Source organism: Phacochoerus africanus, chromosome 2 (assembly GCF_016906955.1).
Source record: "Phacochoerus africanus isolate WHEZ1 chromosome 2, ROS_Pafr_v1, whole genome shotgun sequence".
Classification (NCBI taxonomy): Eukaryota; Metazoa; Chordata; class Mammalia; order Artiodactyla; family Suidae; genus Phacochoerus; species Phacochoerus africanus.
In genome coordinates this window covers 67,555,289-67,575,891 of record NC_062545.1, presented here as the reverse complement: position 1 = coordinate 67,575,891, position 20,603 = coordinate 67,555,289, and the positions used below count along the sequence as shown (strand labels likewise).

Below are 20,603 nucleotides of genomic sequence, written 5' to 3'. Positions count from 1 at the left end.
TTCTCTTGTTTTCCTTTCAATTAGCGGTATTTACCAGTGCTGTATCATAGAACCAGTAGTGTTCTTTTTTTTCTCTCATTAATCGAAGAATCTTTACCAGAGAAATTGTTTTATTTTGCATTAGTATTGAATTTTAATTTTTGATGCTTGTAGATGATTTTACCAGAAGGAATCCAAAGAGAGAATAACAAGATGTATGAAGAAGTAAAGATTCCTTATAGTGAACCAATGCCCATTGGCTTTGAGGAAAAACCGGTTTATATCCAAGACCTAGATGAGGTAAGATTATCATTTTATTAAGTTGATATTTTTGATGTTTGCTATGTTTTTGAATGTATTTGAATTGGAAAAATTATTTTTAAAAATTAGCTAATATAATAAAGAGATACATGCAGTTCATTACTATACAGTAGGGGAGTTTAAGTTTAGAAAACACATGTACATATTTTTCTTTACATTTTAAACATTTATATATATTTTTGTATATATATTTCTATAATTATACATTTATTTGGGTTATTTTAGCTAATATTTGTTTTAACCCCTCTAAGCTGACTTAAATAAGCTGTTTTAAAGGATTCATGTATTGTATTGTTATATCAAATGCTCAGCCTACAATAATATAGAATATTACTTGGGGACAGGACTAAATTCTAAACTATAATTAATTTTCCCTCAACTTTTAAATTTTGAGTAATTTCAGACCTATGTAGAAAAGATGCATGAATAGTGCCATCCTTAATACCCTTTGTTTCTATTCACCATTTGTTAAAATTTTGCCTTATTTGCTTTATCTCAAAATAAAAGACTTTTTCATTTAGTTTAAAAATACATATACAGGAGTTCCCATCGTGGCAGCAGTGGTTGACAAATCCGACTAGGAACCATGAGGTTGCAGGTTCGATCCCTGCCCTTCCTTGCTCAGTGGGTTAACGATTTGGCATTGCCGTGAGCTGTGGTGTAGGTCGCAGACGCGGCTCGGATCCCGCATTGCTGTGGCTCTGGCTTAGGCTGGCAGCTACAGCTCCGAATAGACCCCTAGCCTGGGAATCTCCATATGCTGCAGGAGCGGCCCAAGAAATGGCAAAAAGACAAAAAAAAATACATATACATATATCATCACCAAAATGAAATGAAGTTGTCTTATTTTAATATACATATGTCATATGAAGTCATTCAGAAATGTCAAATAGTGTAGGCAAGCAAAAGGAGCAGCATAAAGAATAACCAGAGCCAATCAGAATTGACTCTGTTCTATACATTTGTGTGCATGTGTGTTTTATTTTACAAAAATGGAATTATTTCATACTACGTCGTTCTCTGTGTGTTTTATATATGTGCTTGCAAACATCTTTCTGTGTCGGTAGATAAATTTCTACAGCATCATTTTAAATCACTGTAAGTATTCCATTTTATGTGTTTATTACTTTTAAATCTCTTTCTTATTTTTACAATTTTGTTTCCTACAATAAGTTTTCATAGTAAACAAATTATAATTAAGTCTTATGTTACTGGGTTTCATTCTGTGGAACTTTTTCAAAATCCAAATGGCTTGGTCCATGTTAAATCATAATCTCTTGGGAAATGCCCAGGTGTCTGTGTTTTGAAGATTATTTCTAGAGCTCTGTAGATGATTCTGCAATGTAGCCAGTCCTGAGAGACTATAGAATTAAATAATTATATACGTAATTCTTTTTAAACCTTACCGGTCGTTATAAGGATTATTATGATAAAAATTTATTTCGTTTTTACATATTAAATATTAACATTTTTTCATGTAAAATCGTCATTGATATTCATTGTCCATATATTGAATGAACCAGGCTTGTTTTTCTTTCATACTTATTTCCAAATAAATGCTTTTCGTTCATTTTAATTTAGAATGTAAGAGTAAGAGTCTTCTAAATGGATTAATGCCATCTGCATCCTTCATGTTTCTTTGCCATGTAACTTACATTTATGGGTTCCATGGATGGGGATGTGCACATGATACGGGGTCAGTATTCTCCCTACCACATATGATATGGATGACCACAGTTTAGCTATTTACCTATTGAAAGTCATCTGCTGTTTGTAGTTGTTGGTTATTATGAATTGTATGAGTCTTTTCAGGCTGCCATAACCACAGACCAGACATTCATTTTTTCAGTCTGTAGGTTAGGAGTCTCACATCAAGGTGCTAACAGATTCGGTTCCTGGGAGGACCCTCATCCTGACTTGCAGTCAGGTGTTTTCTCACTGTGTCTGCATGGTCTCACATGTCCTTTTCTCTATGTGTCCACAGAGGGAGGGAGAGAGATCTCTGGTGTCTTTTCCACTTCTTAAAAGGATACCAGCCCTATTGGATTAGGGCCTCATTCAGATAACCTCATTAACCTTAATTATTTCCTTTAAGATTCTGTTTTCAAATATGGTCACTTTGGGACCACTTTGGGTCATTGAAGGCTTTAATTTATGAATTTTAAGGGAACATTATTATATCCATAACATGGATAAAGCTGCTCTAGACATTGATGTACATGTTTTTGTGTGAACATAAATTTTCATTTCTCTGGGATAAATTCATAAGAGTCGAAATGCTGGGTCATATTGTAGTTGCATGTTTGGTTTTCTAAGAAACGACCACAATTTTTTCTAGCATAATATTTCATATTACCACCAGCATTGCAGCATGATCTAGTTTCTCCACATATTCACCAGCATATGGTATTATTTTCAAAATTTTTATTTTAGCCATTTAAATTTATGTTTTTATATATTATTTATATTTTTATTTTAACCATTCTGATAGTGTGTAGAAAGTACTCATTATGGTAACAGAATGTTAGTTTTAAGTAGATGTTTCTGTTGGTTTGGATCTTTTGTATACAAGGTAGGATCTTTATGTATCAGGGAAAATTGTCTTGAAGATGACATCTTTCTGTTTTCAATGAGATCATAATCATGTGCTATTACTGACAGTCCTGTGGCACTATAGATAAAATGCTCTTATATACTGTCACTGACTAAATGTCTCATCAGGTAAATTTGTCCAGCCTTCTTAAGTTACTTTCTGTAAGTTGATTAAAAAGATTGGAAGAACTTTAAAATTCTTAAAAAAAAAAAAAATGGATGGGTTTCTGTATTAGGACGCATTCAGTTGGAAGTTAGAGAAATCAAAGTCAAAGTACGTTTTAGTAATGAAGACAATGTGTTGGCTTTCCTAACCAGTGTGTCCCAGAATAAAGTTGCCTGTGTGCCCAGGTAGCTGTATAGATTCATCATGATGTCATCAGATCTCTTCCTCTGTTTCCATCTCTTTCCCTTTCTCTATTTCCCTATTTCCTTCTCTGTTCTCTTTCCCTTCCCCCTGATTTCCTCCTCCCTCTCCTTTACTCTCTTTCCTTCTCCTTTTATTTCTTTGATTATTCTCATGCTGACTCCTGGATATTTTTTCTCCCTATAATCAGGGAAGAATGTATGACTGTAGCTACAGGCATATGTGATTCTTCCTTCCTTAATTCTAAAAGCAAGAGGGTTTTTCCCACAAGAAACACCTGGGATGAGCTCTTATCTTCCTGACTTGGGTCCCTGGTTCATTTCTGATCCACTTTCCCTGTGGTGGGAGTGTGGGGCTCTTATTGCCCATGCCCACTCATTTGTGTATCCTCATCCTCAGCTTCCTGTGAGCCATCTGGAGTCAAGGAGAAGTGTCTCAAAGGAAAGATGAGTGCTGTTATTTCCTTTAAAATGAGAATGAAAAAGATGCCAGGCAGACAGAACTGTGTCTTTGATATTTTGGTTTAAGATCCAGGTCTGCTTTTTTTTGGAGTTAAATAAGTTGACCACTATCTGTTTCCCCAGTTGGGAGTTAAATTTTTTTAAATAGCCACTAGAGTGTTATTCAGCAAAATTGGAAAACTGACCCAAATGTAATATTTGGGTAATATGAAAGATGCACAAAATCTTTCATTTGAGAATTTAAGAAAGTTAAGTCCTTTAATATATGAATATAGAGAATTTGATGCTTTCTATGACCTTATTATTGAATCCCATGCTTATAGGCTAGGTTCTGGAGTAAATGATAAATAGGACATTGTCACTGATCTTAAGATACTCCACGTAGTGCATCTGCTCCACACCATTTCCATGGAAGTGATTAATACAGTAGGGGTATGTTGTCTAAATTTCTATGGCAGCACAGAGAAGGCAGATTGACAAGTTCACAGAAGAAGCCTTCATGAAGGTGAAAGGGCATAGGATTTGCCAGATAGACAAAGTAGGTCAGAAGGTGTATTTCAGGCAAAGGATGCTCCATGAAATGGTTTTTAGCCTCTTATAAAAAAAGAATTTCAGTATTACTAGCAGGTAAGGTACATGTGGAGAGTGGCAGCAAGTTTGTCCAGAAAGAGACTTCATAGGACACATGAAGGACTTTGAAAACCATACAAGGCTTAGACTCAATATTGTGGGAAATACTACTTCCTTAAAGGTAAAAGTAAGTGATCCCAAGTATTTTTTCGGGGTGCGATTTTAAAAGATATTTCTTTATATTCCTTTTCTGAAATTTCATCGTTAGTATACAAAAATACAGACAACTTCTAAATGTTAGTCTTGTATCCTGTTACTTTGCTGAATTCATTTTTCAGCTTGAGTAGTTTTTGTGTGGAATCTCTAGGGTTTTCTGTATATGGTATCATGTCATCTGCATACAGTGACAACTTTATTTGACCAAGGAGGTGAAAGATTTATACGAAGAGAACTATAGAAAACATTAATAAAGGAAATTAAAGAGAATTTTTTTCTTTAAAATGGAAAGATATCCCATGCTCTTGAATTAGAAGAATTAATATTGTTAATTTGGCCATATTATCCAAAAAAACTATAGATTTAATGCATCCCTATCAAATTACTCATGACATTTTTCAAAGAACTTGAACAATTAACCTCAAAATTTATATGGACCCATCAAAGACCTAGAATTGCTAAAGCAATCCTGAGGGTAAAAAACAAGGCAGGAAACATAACTCTCCCAGACTTCAGACAATACTGCAAAGCTATAATAATCAAAGCAATGTGGTATTGGTACAAAAAACAGGCATATGGATCAATGCAACAGAATAGAGAGCCCAGAAATGAACCCAGACACCTACATCAGTTAGTCTTCAACAAAGAAAGCAAGAATGTAAGATGAGAAAAATATGTCTCTTCAAGAAATGCTGCCAGGAAAGTTGGAGCACTGCATGTACAACTTATACAACTCAATAGCAAAAAAAAACAAAAACAAAAACAACAACAACAACAACAACAATCCAGTTGCAAGTGGGCAAAAGACCTGAATAGACATTTCTCCAAAGAAGATATACAGATGGCCAATAAGCATATGAAAAAATGCTCAACATCACCAGTTATTACAGAAATGCAAATCAAAACTATGAGGTACCACTTCACAGCAGTCAGAATGGCCATCATTAACAAGTCAACAAATAACAAATGCTGGAGAGAGTGTGGAGAAAAGGGAACCCTCCTACATTGTTGGTGGGAATGTAAATTGGAACAACCACTATGGAAAACAGTATGGAGGTACCTCAGAAAACTAAATATAGAACTATCATATGACCCAGCAATACCACTCTTGGGCATATATCTGGACAAAACTTTCATTGAAAAAGATACATGCGCCTATATATTCATTGAAGCACTATTCACACTAGCCAAGACGTGGAAAAAAAATGCCCATGGACAGATTAATGGATTAAGAAGATGTGATACACACACACACCCACACACACCCACACACCCACCCAACGGAATACTACTCAGCCATAAAAAAGAACAATAATGCCATTTGCAGCAACATGGATGGAACTAGAGATTCTCATATTAAGTGAAGTCAGTCAGAAAGAGAAAGACAAATACCATATGATATCACTTATATCTGGAATCTAATGTACAGCATAAATGAACCTTTCCATAGAAAAGAAACTAATGGACTTGGAGAACAGACTTGTGGTTGCCAAGGGGGAGGGGAAGGGAGTGGCATGGACTGGGAGTCTGGGGTTGGTAGATGCGAACTATTGCCTTTGGAGTGGATAAACAATGAGATCCTGCTGTATAGTGCAGGAAACTAAATCTAGTCACTAGTGATGGAACATGATGGAAGATAATGTGAGAAAAGGAATATATATATATGGACAGATGAATGTTTTAAGAACATGTGATACATATATGCAATGGAATACTATTTAGTTATTTACAAAAAGGAAAATTTGCCATTTACAGCAACATGGATGCAACTAGAGATTCTCATATTAATTGAAGTAAGTCAGAAAGAGAAAGACAAATAGCATTTATCACTTGTATGTGGATTCTGAAATACGGCACAAATGAACCTATCCATGAAACAGAAACTTATGCAGACAAGGGAACAGACTTGTGGTTGCCAATGGTGGAGAAAAGGAAAAGCTTTGTGTGTGTTAAGTCTGGAAGGCAGTATACCATGTTGGTGAAGCAGGGCCTCTGAATCCAGGCTGACTGAATCTTGGTTCCCCACTTTCTAGCTATGAGATTTGGGTCAAGTTACTTAGCTCTCTGTGATCTAGTATTTCATTTGTGCAGTTGGGATGATAGTACCTACCTCTTAGTTTGATTGTGAGGATTAAATGAGTTAATATATGAAAAAGTTGAGTACTTAAGACATTTTAGATAACATGTTACCTTAAACTGATAATGTAAGGGGAATTCCCACTGTGGCTCAGTGGGTTAAGAACCTGACTAGTGTCCATGAGGATGTGAGTTCGATCCCTGGCCTTGCTCCGTGGGTTAAGGATCCAGCATTGCCGTGAGCTGTGGTATAGATCTGGCATCACTGTGGCTGTGGCGTAGACCAGCAGCTGCAGCAGCTTCAGCCTGACCCCTAGCCTGGTAACTTCCATGTGCCATAGGTGCAGCCCTAAAAAAAAAAAAGCCAAAAACGCGGAGACCAGCTCAGCAGGATGGGGCTGAAGAACGGGTGCTATGGAACTTAAGGAAAAAAAGTTAACATAAAACAAGGCACAGAAACATTTATCTTAAGTAAAGGTAGGAACTGGGGTACTCAAGGTCTCAGGGACCAAGAGCCCTGCCTCAAGAAACCACACTGCTTTTATTGTGCTCTAGTGAAAAGGGGGTTGTAGGTGCAGGATATAGGGGCTTTTTTTTTTTATTATTTTATAAGTTCTTTTAGTATTTTAAAAGTCATTTAGCTGGTAGATGGTTAAACTTTTGCTCTAAACTTTAAGCATTTAAGAATCATTAGCATTTGAGTTAGCTATCTATGCATAGCATCTCAGAGAATCCTCACTGTGCTTCCGCAAAATGGCATGCCTATTTGTGGCAACCCTGTGTGCCTAGGTTTGCACCTTGGTTCTCTTTGCTAATGCATATTCTGCTAACGACCACTCATAAACCACTTGGCCATGAGGTTCCTCTTTCTCTTATTCTTTAGAGGACATATCATGCTGTGCAAATGGCGTTCCAATCTGCACAGGTCCAGAGTGCCTAGACCAATGTATTATGTCCTCATTCAGCTGATCCCAGGACTAACCCATGCCTTTAGGTCTTTGTTCTTAAGCTTAAGTCATTTACCATCACTGTGACTGTTTCTCAAGCAGGAAGAGGGGACAAAGTAAGGAAGGATAAGATGGAGTTTTCAGCAAAGAGGCTAAGAAAATATTATAAAAACATGTCTCGCAACACAAAAAGGCCAAAAAAAAAAAAGATAATGTAAAGTGACACTGTGAGGTCAGAGTATGGATACAATGAAAAGACTTATTGTTTCTTTGGAAGTTACATTTATTAAATAAATTATTTCTGGGTTCATTTATGCTAATCAGCTATGCTTTCATCCCACATAGTCACTCTATTAAGACATAGAGTAGTGTCCAGTTAATTGATAGAAATTAAAGAAAGCAGTCTTTATTAACATTTATGGTTATCTAAAGACTTATAGTTTAGGGAAAGGGAAAAAGAATAAGTATTTAAAAATGTTATTTTTCCTTTGGTTTTACTTTGTTCTCTGAGCCTAAATTTAAGGAATTTATTGACATAGTTTGATTAATCAAATTACAAATGCAAGAAAGCTAAAGAGGCACCCAGAAAAACACTTCAGAATGTAGATCAAAACTTGAACAGGATAAAATGTCACTAAAAACCTGGAAATACGCCAAAATAAAAAGGCTTCTCCTGAAACATCCCATGGGCTGCTTTTTACACTGTCAAGCATATTATCAGTTTCATCAGAACCATAGTCTTGAATTACTTACTGCCTTTTTAAGAGGTGGCATCAAGAAATAATAACAAAATATAAAGTTTAAAACTGAAAAATGAGTTTACAATTTTTTAGAGATCTTAGCAAAGAAGAATTTCTTAAATTTCATGAGGAAGTAAACAATGTGGCAAAAATTAAATTTCTAATGATTTTTAACAAATCTTAATTTCCCTTCATACATGCCTAACCTCACTTGGTAATTAGAGCCACGAGTATTCTCATTCTATTTGCTGATATATATATATATATATATATATATATATATATATATATATATATATATTGTTTTTGTTTTTGTTTTTTTTTGCTTTTTAGGGCCACGCCTGCGGCGTATGGAGATTCTCAGGCTAGGTGTCCAATCAGAGCTTCAGCTGCCCACCTACACCACAACCACAGTAACCCCAGATCTGAGCTGCATCTGTGACCTACACCACAGCATCACTGGATCCTTAACCCACTGAGGGAGGCCAGGGATCAAACCCGCAACCTCATGGTTCCTAGTCGGATTTGTTTCCGCTGCACCACGATGGGAACTCATACTGCTATATTTTTTAGCACTTATAAACACCTAAACAAATATAGAGAGGTAGACTCCTTCAAAATCTCTTGTAATCTCCACAATACATTGTTATTCTTTTTACTCAAAGTCTTTTTAAGATGAGACTTAAGATATGTAAATAGTAACCAAAAAAAAAAAAATTTATACTTGTGTTCCTATCTGGAACCCTTTATGCATTTGTCTAAGTAAATCCAGATTTTCATCTGGTATTTATTTCTTATAGTACAGATCTGCTGGTGATGAATTTTTTCAGCTTTGTATGCCTGAAAAGAAAAAATCTGTTTTTGTTCTTGAAAGGTATTTCATTTGCCATGGAATTCTAGGTTGACATTTCTTTTGTAGTACTTAGAGATATAGCTGTGTTATCTTCTTGCTTATGTTGTGTCTGATGAGAAGCATGCCCTTATTTGTAATCTTCCTTTTTATGTAATATGTCTTATTTTTCTGGTTGATTTAAAAAAAATCTTTTTTATCACTAGTTTTAGACAGTTTGATTATGATGTGATTTTATATTAGCTTTGTGTTATTGTACCAAAGTATTAGTGAATTAAAATGTTCATTTTATTATCTCAAAAGTTCTGGAGATCCTATTTGGATGGGTTTGACAGGGTTCTCTGTTCAGGCTTTCACAAGAGCCAAATCATGGAATTGGCTAGACTGAACTCTCGTCTGGAAGCTCTGAGGAAGGGTTTCCTTTCAAATTCATTCAGATTGTGGGCCAAATCCATCTCCTTGCACTTGTAGAACTGAACTCCCCATTTCCTTGCTGTCTGTCATTCTCAGCTATGAAGGCTGTCCACATTCTGTGGTATGTGGCCCACTCTATGTTCAAAGCCAGCATAGGAATATCAGATCCCTTGTATGCTTAAAATATCTGACTTCTTCTGGCAGCTGGAAATAAAAACAAAAACAAAAACAAAACCTCTCTGACTTTAAAAGATTCAGACCCACCCAGACAGTCTTCCTAAAGCCCAACTGTTCCATATAGCATAAACTGAATCAAAGAGATAAATCTATTATAATCACACTTCTGGAGTTTATGCAGGGTGTTTACACTGTGGAGTGCTGGCAGGAGGAAATCTTGAGAGCCAAGTTAGAATTTTACCTACCACTACCTTGGTGTGGTTTTCTTCGGTTTTGGTTGTGTGTGTGCACGTGCATGTGTGCTTTGCATTGGTTAAACATTTTGAATCTGTGGGTTTATAGTTTTCACCAAGTGTGGGAAATTTTCAAGCACTATTTTTTTCAAAAATTTCCTGCCCCTCTTCCCCTCTTTTCAGGAATTCTTATCATAGGTGTATTAGAGTTCCTAAAGTTGTCACGCAGCTTAATGATGGTCTATTAAGTTTCGTTTGTTTTGTGTTTTTCTTTTTTTTTTAATGATTTTTACTTTTTCCATTATAGTTGGTTTACAGTGTTCTGTCAGTTTTCTACTGTACAGCAAAATGACCCAGTCACACATACATATATACATTCTTTTTCTCAAATTATCCTCCATTATGCTCCATCATAAGTGAGTAGATATAATTCTCAGTGCTATACAGCAGGGTCTCATTGCTTATCCATTCCAAAGGCAATAGTTTGCATCTATTAACCCAAGACTCCCAGTCCATGCCACTCCTTCCCCCTCCCCTTGGCAACCACAAGTCTGTTCTCCAAGTCCATGAGTTTTTTTTCTGTGGAAGGGTTTATTTGTGCCATATATTAGATTCCAGATGTAAGTGAGATCATACAGCATTTGTCTTTCTCTTTCTGACTTACTTCACTTAAGTATGAGACTCTCTAGTTCCATACGTGTTGCTGCAAATGGCTGTTTTGTATTTTTCTTTTCATTATGTTTTATTTTGGGTAGTTTCTGTTGCCTTGTCTTCAAATTCACTAATCTTTTCTTCTGCAGAGTCTAAAGTGCTGTTAATCCCATCCAGTGTGTTTTTCATCTCAGTCGTTGTGATTTTATCTCTAAAAGTTTGATTTGGGGGTTCTGTTTGTGGCTCAGTGGGTTAAGAACCTGACATAGCGTCTGTGAGGATGCAGGTTTTATCCCTGGCCTCACTCAGTGGGTTAAGGATCTGGTTTGCCATGGCTATGGAGTAGGCCTGCAGCTGCAGCTCTGATTCAACCTCTAGCCCAGGAACTTCCATATGCCACAGGTGTGACTGTAAAAAAATTAATTAAAAGTTTGATTTGAGTTCTTTTAATATCTTTTATATCTCTGTATACACAATCATTTCTAGAGCTTAGGGGACCGTCATCAAACTTTTTCTGTAAAGGAGCAGATAGTAATTATTTTAGGCTTTGTAGACCACATAGGTCTGTGTTCCATATTTATTATTGTCTTTTTTCTTAGGATACCCTTTCAAAATGTAATAACTATTCTTACTTTATAGGCCATAAAAAACAAAACAAATAAATAAAAACATGCTTCAGGCCAGATTTGGTCCATAGGCCATAATTTGCTGAATCTTGCTCTAGTTTCTTAAACAGTGTCATTTGTGTCATTTCTGGATTGCTTTTAATTGATCAGTTTATCTTATTTCTTATGATAATTTTTTCCTACTTTTTAGTGTGTGTTACCCTTTTTGACTGAATGCCAGACATTGTGATTTTTGAGTACTTATTTTAGTACAGGATATTTTGTTTTCTTCTAAATATTGCCCTCCCCCCACCTCCAGGGTCATAGTTAAGTTACTGTGGGTTGGTTTGATTATTTCAGGTCTTGCTTTTGAAGTTTCTTAACTTTAAAAGAGCAGCATTTTAGTCCAGGGCTAATTTTACCCCACAGCTGAGGCAAAGTCTTCTGAGTACTCTACTTAATTCCTAGTTAATTAGGAAGTTTTCTGCTATGGCTGGTAAGAACAGAAACCATTCCAGTGTATGGTGAGGTTTGAATTAGCTTCTTCAGATCCATTCAGAAGAATGGATTGTCTAGTTTTCTCATATATGTGTGTTGTTTAATACTCACCTAAAGATTTGAGGGAAACTTCTCTGCAGATCTCTGGAGATGTCCGCTCTTTCTCTCTTATGATTTTTTTTACAATAAAATTATTTTCCCTCAAAGGAGAAACTCAGCTCTAATGAACGAAGTAGGATAGGAAGCTGATAGAGTAGGATATGAATCTTCAGTGTTTATCTATGGATTTTATTTTTCCCTGTGAACCAAAAGCAGCAGGTAAATCTGACAATTGGAAATTATTGAATTTCCCCTTCATGTATGTGGGTTCTGAATTCAGGAATTCAATCAACTATGGATCAAAAATATTCAGAAAAAAAATTCCAGAAACTTCCAGAAAGTAAAACTTGAATTTATTGCATGTCACCAGCTATTTACATAGCATAGGAGACATGTATATGTTATAAATAAGTGCTGTACCGTTTCACATAAGGGACTTAAACATATGTGGATTTTGGTATCTGCAGGGGTCTTGGAAGCAGTCCCCCTCACACACTGAGAAATGACTGTATTGCAAAGGTGAAAGGTGTGTTCTGGCTCTTCTCTCTGAAGGAGGCTAATCACTAATTTCATTCCAAGATAAGTTGTTATCAAAGGAAGGAAAAAGTCATCTTCTCACAGTTAAATTATCGGAGATGTGAGGTCTGTCCTCTCAAGTAAGGTTTTAAATAAAATGAGAAACGAAAAAGGGGTTGACCCTTCCCTACCTTTTCCATTCTTTTCGTACAACAACAGTTCTCATTCAGCAGTGTTGCTGCCTCCCACATCCTCCTCAGGAGACATTTGGCAATGTGTGGAGACACTTGTTTTTCTCAACTACTGGTGCTACTGGCATCTAGTAAATAGAAGCCAGGGTGCTGCTAAACATCCTACAGTTCACATGACAGCCTCTCATGAGGCAGTTACCAAATGTCAATAACACCAAGATTCAGACGTCTCAAAGGAACTGAGCTGTCCCTCGGAACATTATGCCTTCCATAGTTGGATATCTGGAAAGTTGGTCCTCTTTCTTTTTCTTTCTCCTCCCTTCCTCCCTCCCTCCCTTTCGCTCTTTCTCTCTCTCTCTTTTACTTTCTTTCATCTCTTCTAAGCATGGAGTAGACCTAAAACTATTATAAATACATTTATTAAAACTTTTTAACTCCAGTCACTTCCTTCCTAATTTCTTTGATGTTGTAGTCATCTTGTTTTAGGTTTTACACTATACTGTCATTGTTGTTATTATTTAATAGTTGATAGTTATTTGGATTCCTTACATATTTAGTTGTTTTTTTTTTTTTTTTTAAGCCACACTTGCAGCATATGGAAGTTCCCAGCCTAGGGGCTTAATCAGAGCTGCAGCTTCAGGCCTATGCCACAGCAATAGCAGCACCAGATATGAGTTGCATCTGTGATCTTTGCTTCAGCTTGTGGCAATGCTGGATCTTTAACCCACTGACCAAGGCCAGGGATCAAACCCTCAATGTCATGGACACTATGTCAGGTTCTTAAGCCACAACAAGAACTCATCATTGTTTTTTAATTTTATCCAGTTCTTTCATATTCTGTGACTTTTTATCGCCTAAATTTTCTTTAGGGGGAATCTGGTTGGTGGCAGATTAAGATTTTTTTTAACTTTTGTTAATATAAAATACATTTATCTTACCATTATTCTCGAAAGATATTTTTGTTGGTAATTGTATCCTAAGTTCATAGTAATTTTTTTAGCATATTAAAGATACTACTCTATTGTCTTCTGCTTTTCATTTTTGCTTTTGAAAAGTTTGTGGTCAGTCCAACTATGATTTGTTTTAAGGTACACTTTGTTCCTGGCTGCTTTTAAGATCTTCTCTTTGCCTTTGGAATTTTCCAGTTTTACCACATGTTTCTCGATAAAACTTTCTTTTTAATTTCTTGTTCATTTTCTCATTCTATTGTCGGCTTAACATCAGCAGGCAAAAAAGAAGGAAAAAGGATTTTAATGTTTTTCATGCACCTAAAACTTGGCAAGCAATGTTAGATAATATTAAAAAGAAATCAGCAAGGTGTTTCCCTTCTCTTTGGTCACCTTGCAGCATAATTGGGGGCATAAGATGGTATCCGTGTTGAGTATTTACCATTAATATACTATGGAATGTACTAAGTGCAAAATCAGTAATTTGAATTTATTGTAATCTTGTATATAAGGAAGAGGGATCAGTGCAAGTTATAGCTATTAATGAAGATTTCTTGGAGAACTTGAGACTTGAGTTATTTCTTGACTGCTGTAGTCTGAGGGGAGTTGGGCTTTATCTGAAGTGACAGTAAACTTAATGTTTTTCACAGCAGAGCTGGTGTAGAGTGTACAGAAAAAGGACAGTTCTTGATTTTGTATTGAAAACTGTATGTAGACCTGGTATAGAATATAGGAGCTTATGTCTTATCCACATTACTTTTTATATAGAAACTTTAAAATGGTATTTTTGTTATAATAACTTGGTCACTGTCATGAGGGCCATTATTTTATGTATTCAAGTATTATCTAAAGTATTACTATGAAAACTGTAAGGAAAATCTTTAAAATCCCTCAGCTTACTCTCAAAAGTAATTAGAATTGGATTTTGATACATTCAGTATGCTATGTGTGAAAGTATGCTTTTGGTACTGTGTTATATTCTATTTTAAGAGTCAGTAAATGGTTAATATGTAAAAACTTGATCCATTAGATAAGCTTGCTTATAAATAAGGTATTTTTATTTATTTTTGACTCTTAACAGTTATTTAAATGGTATGATTAAAAAGTAATGTTTACTTGCTATGAAAGTGCACTACAGTTCAAATATATGAAATAGCTAGGTCTCATTTTAAGAGAAGGGCTATCTGTATTTTCTTTTCTGCAAAAGAATTTTTTCTGTATTCCCTGAACTTTTTCAGGATTGCAGTACCATAAAGTCTACTGGGAACACTTGAACCAACTAACTAGGAAAAGGGCACCAGCTGCTTGAAAAATACCTACTAAACTGGAGGGAGTTTTAACAAAATCTGCTTCTAGCTAGAAGTACTCTAAAAAAAAATAACTTTCTTTACAACCTATACTTTATTGATTTTACAGGGCAGGAAATTAGAAGAGAGAAGATTAAAAGCTTAAAGGCATATTGAGCTACCCTTTAATGATAATTTTAGAACTCACATGAATTTAGAAGTCTAACTTGTAATGTGGGAATTTCAAGTTGCTTTAGAAATTGGAATTCTTGTCATGGCTTAGCGGAAAGGAATCTGACTAGGAACCATGAGGTTGCGGGTTCGATCCGTGGCCTCGCTTAGTGGGTTAAAGGATCTGGCGTTGCCTTGGGCTGTGGTGTAGGTTGCAGACGGGGCCCGGATCCTGCATTGCTGTGGCTGTGACTCAGGCTGGCAGCTGTAGCTCCGATTGGACCCCTAGCCTGGGAACCTCCATATGCTGTGGGTGAGGCCCTTAGCAAAACAAACCAAGTTGCTTTAGAAATGGACTTTGCTCATATCTTCCTACATATCTATGTATTGTGGTTATACAGGCCTATCATAATAAACAGAAATATTGAATATGATTGTATTGCTACTATAAGTTTTTATTATTTGTCTCTGAAAATACGTATGGATTTGTTATCAGTCATCGGAAGTCATTTCTTATGTTTTTGATTGATGCAAGTCATTGTGCTAGGAGCTACAGTGAATACCAAAAGGCTTGGAAGTATGATCATGCCTTTAAGGAACTTACTTTACACTTAGGCAAGTAGAACTGATGTTTACGTCTGCAGCTTCACCATTTGCACATTTTGTATATGGATCAAGTTGCATAGCCCCTAAGTTTCAGTTTCCTCATGAGACTCTTTATTTTGAAGATTACACGCATCAGTCCACAGAAAATGTATAGCAGTTCAGTGTCTGTGATATATTTTGGGACATTAGCCACCCACATTATAAATTGCAATCCTGAAAAAGTTAAGGGCATACTTTGAATCTTTCTGTTGAATTATTAATAGGTGAAATTAATTTGGTGTAAATAACTTTAAAATTCTTTAGAGATAAATATTGAAGTAGGAAGACAGCTTTAAATTAATAATGGTAAAGAAAAGGAACTTGCATGTCTAGATAATAGTGTGCATTTCTTTAGGCATCTTATATTGCATTGTTTAACTTAATCCCCTTGTATAACCCCCGAAGCCAGTTTTAGAGAGGACTAGTTTAAATTTGATCCACTGGTTCAAATATCAAAGAATGACTAAATAAACATAGGTTACCTTGCTTTTTATATTCTCAACAAACTCTTAACATTCTTAGTAAACTTCAGAGGTGTATGAAAATAATTATGTAATTTTGGGATAATTTTAAATGTATGGAGGGAATCTAATATATAAAGAAATCCCAGTGAATTCTCAAGCAGTCTGTATAATATGTTTTATTGCATAATTTTCATGATTTCTTCTTTTAAATAAGTTTTACTTATCCTTCAGATCTTAACAATACAATACAAGAAGTTCAAGTAAAGCATTTATCTTATAGGGGTCCCCTTATAAACCTGTCCCTTTTAATTTGATACCTGTTCAAACAGTTCTTCTGACTAAAACGTACTTTGTTCTTCCCAGAGTAGGCTGTGTTAAATTATGAAAAAAAAAAAAAGATGACTAAGAAAACCTTAATCACTGTGTTGGGAGTGGGTAGGGAAAGTTAGGGTAACAGTTCTAGTCTTGCTTGTACTTGATAATCACGTGGGGGACTGTTAAGACATGTCCAGATGACTTTTCCCCACCCAAGCAAATAAATAAAAATCTCAAGGATTGAGCCCTGAAAATCTGTCATTTTTCAAAGCACCAGTACTCCCTACCTCAAGTATGAAAAACGTGTTCTTGAATCACTGGCCTCCTCAGCACATCCTCACCACGCTCTTCCCCAGCAGCCTTTGGCTGGGTCCCTCCCTGACTCTTTTGAGTGGTGGGTTCAGTGTATTTGGAACCCTTCCATGTGAGCTTCAGATCTCACCTGGGAAACAAGTGGTAAATTTCAATTTAAGGAAGCATTTTAAGTCCTGCTTACTGCTTATTTTCTAATAAATGAAGAAAATTCTGAGATCCACTCTTTTATGGAAATGAGTTAATGACATTAGATTGTGTTTTTAAAATACTGGAAAATTTGAAAGGTACCAGCTTAAATAGACATTTCTAAATGTTTATTCTTCAGGAAACTGATATCAAGTCTGCTGTTAAAAATTGGAATATTTGAATACACATGTGAGTGTGTGCACATTTATATACTGAACTGACCATTCTAAATAAGTCAATACTTTCATTTCTATAACATATTTGTGCTATATTATTTATATTAAATAGATTCTTGACCTGAAATTATAATAGCTCACAGCAATGCCAGATCCTTAACTCAAGGAGCAAGGCCAGGGATCGAATCTGCAACTTCATGGTTCCTAGTCGGATTCGTTAAGTACTGCGCCACGACGGGAACTCCAACAAAATTTTAAATTAAGAAATTACCCATAATTTAACAACGGTAATTTTTTTTGTGAGCTTGACCATGTCAGTACCCAAATACTTGATCCTCTTTAAAGATTTAGGAGTTCCTGTCATGTCTCAGTGGAAAGGAATCTGACTAGTACCCATGAGGATGCAAGTTAGATCCCTAGCCTCCATCATTGGGTTAAGGACCCAGCATTGCCATGAGCTGTGATTTAGTTTACAGATGTGGCTTGGATCCCGTGTTGCTGTGGCTGTGATCAGCTGCAGGTCTGATTCGACCCCTAGCTGGGAACATCCATATGCCACACACACACACACACACACACACACACACACACACACACACACACACACACACATTTGAAGAGTAAGCAAGCTAACGAAAGTAATTTAAAAGTTAAGGTCAGAACCAAAACCAGTTATTACTCTAAATATCAGCCAAGAAACTGAAAATGACATTTTCTTTGTGGAAGTCAACCGAATTTGACAGAGACTCTTTGCTTCTATTAGAAGTGCAGCTGTTTATTAGAAGGCAGATCCCTCAGGAGTACCTTCCTTTTCCAGAAAGAGGTTAATGCTCCTTCCTGTTTATTAGAAGGCAGATCCCTCAGTTTGGGTCAAAAAGACTGTAAAACCAATTAAATAACAGTGTCTTACATTTTTAAGATATAATACAGAGATGTCCTAGAGGGGTATTTATATGCATGTCAGGATAAGTTCATCTCCCATATGAAGATAATTTATTAACTTAGTAGAAAACCAGATTCTTTGCCTCCAATTTTACTTCTGCCTTTAAACATCTGATCTTTGTATTATAATCCTGGTTTTGTGAATCCAGCCTTTACTTATTAAGTTGGTTCTATCTGAAGTCAAGCATACCAATCCCAGCCAAATCAAACCCATAACTGAGGTTTAGCCATGTCTTTTACTGTCTTCTTGTGCATTGGGAATGTTACTCTTAGCACAGCACCTTAGTGAAGGTGTTTCGGAATGACATTTGACATGCTGTCTTGTTAATGAGTGTGCTGGTGGAAACCCACATGGGCAGTCCCCACGGTTTATTTGTGGAGTTTGTTACTGTGCAGCCAGAGTTTAGTGTGTCTTTTAAAATACCCCCTTGAGAATTTTTCTTTAGTTTTTTTACTATTTAAGCCTTAGCTCAAACCTGGGAATCAGGAGTACCTTCCTTTTCCAGAAAGAGGTTAATGCTCCTTCCTGACTCCTCTTACTCCCTAAGTGCTCATTAAGTGTGGCAATATTGCTATTACTCATTTTCTCTCCTTGTATATTTCTCTTCCAGGCCAGTGGTAATAGCTATTTATTTATCATTTTGTTATCAAGGAATGCAGTGTATTTAGAAAACTCATCTATTTACTTGGGTTTTTTTTCGTTTTTGTTAAATAGACTGTCTTCAGGATGAGAAGATTCTTAGGAATTGACTCATTAAGGCATATTAAGCATTTTTGGTTACTCTTTAAAATGATGTAAATGCGTTCCTTTAAATAATATGAAAGGATTATGAATTATGCATTGTGATTTCTTATTGCCTTTTTTGTGTGTGATAAAAATTGGCTCAGTTTCATTTTAGACAATAACTAACGTACCTGATTTTCACAAAATCTTACAATCTCATTTCCTTCAAAGATTTAATAGTAGATTACTTTCCTGAGGCCTTTTGTTGCTAAGACTTAATTTCCTCCACCCACATTGTCTGGTTCAAAATGAATTTTTACCACGAAACATTAAAACATACGACTCTTTAGTAAAGAGGAACTAAACAGTGGCTATACACTGTTTTTCCTATCTCTTTTTTTTTTCTTCTTCCTCTCAATTAACAAAATTCAGTTATTTTTCAGTGCATTTTAAAGTGGAAGTACAAATTAGAAATTTGGGGTTTGGTAAAGATGTATAATTCTATATATAACAATGGGAAAAGGAGTGAATCAGTTACTTTGTAATGACATAAATATGTTAGGTATTTATATCTGTAAGGAAGAAATTATTATTTTTAATACATTATAAGACAACACAGAGTAGGCCTTCCCCTTTTGTTTTTTTCTTGAGATAAATATTTTTTATCTAAACAGAAAGGCGTTTTTTGTAGAGCTGATGATAACATCTGTTCTTAAAAAAATAATATCTAATGTAATTTCTAAATTTATAAAATATAAAGTAAAATTCATTTATAGTCCCAGCTCCAATGGAATGGTTTGATATAGCTTTCCATAATAGATTTTTGTATTAACAGATTATATGTAATTAGTTATGTTCCCGTTTTTTGGCATGCTTTTTTTTCCCTTTTAGATGTTTTCCTATGAGCATATATATCTTCCTTATCCTGTTTGACCACTGTAATTCATAAAGAATGTATCACAAACTACTTATCTCAGACTCCTATTTATGGCCATTCAACTTGTATTCATTTTTTTAATTGTAAATGATCTTTTAGCAAACATCTTTGTGCTTATTTATCTGGCATTCTTGTTCAGTTTAACTTGGATAAATTTTTGGAAGTGGAATTTTTAAATTAAATGATATGTAAATTTATTAATGTTAATTATTTAAAAGCAAGTTACTTGGTTAAAAATCGGCATAAGGAATAAAAGTGTAAAGTAATGAAATCATTACGCTTTACAAGTTTTTAACTTGAACTTTTAAATTTGAACTTGTTCCAGTCCTTGCTGTGTATTTCTTTGCTATTTATCCTTGGGCAAGTTTTTTAATCTCTCTGTGCCTAGTTTTCCCATATTTAAAATAAGGATAATAAGAAAGACCTACCTCATGGGTTTTCCTCGAATATCAAAAGAAATAATCCCCTTAAAGCATTTAAAGCAAAGCTTTCCATGAAGTATGTGTTCAGTAGAAAAGCTAGTTAACTGGTACTATTATCATTAAGTAGACTAGTGAAAAATTTACCTGCGGACTTAATAAGGAATATGTTACTTTTTTTTTTTTTTTGTCTTTTTAGGGCCACACCTGTGGCCCATGGAAGTTGCCAGGCTAGGGCTCAAATCAGAGCTGGAATTGCCAGCCTACACCACATCCATATCAATGCCAGATCCGAGCCGCATCTGCAACCTACACTGCAGCTCACAGTAATGCTGGATCCTTAACCTACTGAGCAGAGCCAGGGATTGAACCTCATCCTCATGAATAATAGTCAGGTTCATTACCACTGAGCCACAATGCCAATGCCAGGAATATGTTATATTTTGTATTTATCTCCAATTCAAGAGCATTAAAGGTAACATTTTAGTTTTGTTTTATAACATATTAGTCTACTGATATTGTCACAGACCATCAGTTTGGGGTTGGCAGTCTGTGAAGAACTATGCCAGCTCT

At 35.5% G+C, this 20,603-nt stretch overlaps 1 protein-coding gene across 3 annotated transcripts in view; it reads left to right on the top strand.

Annotated features, from left to right (window-relative positions):
* ASCC3 (activating signal cointegrator 1 complex subunit 3) overlaps positions 1-20,603 on the top strand; it is a 330,962-nt gene that overhangs the window by 81,206 nt on the left and 229,153 nt on the right. For all 3 annotated transcript variants that reach the window (XM_047761598.1, XM_047761591.1, XM_047761607.1), the window contains exon 8: positions 154-279. In XM_047761598.1, coding sequence (XP_047617554.1) covers positions 154-279 — 126 coding nt within the window. The remainder of the gene's footprint in view (positions 1-153; positions 280-20,603) is intronic.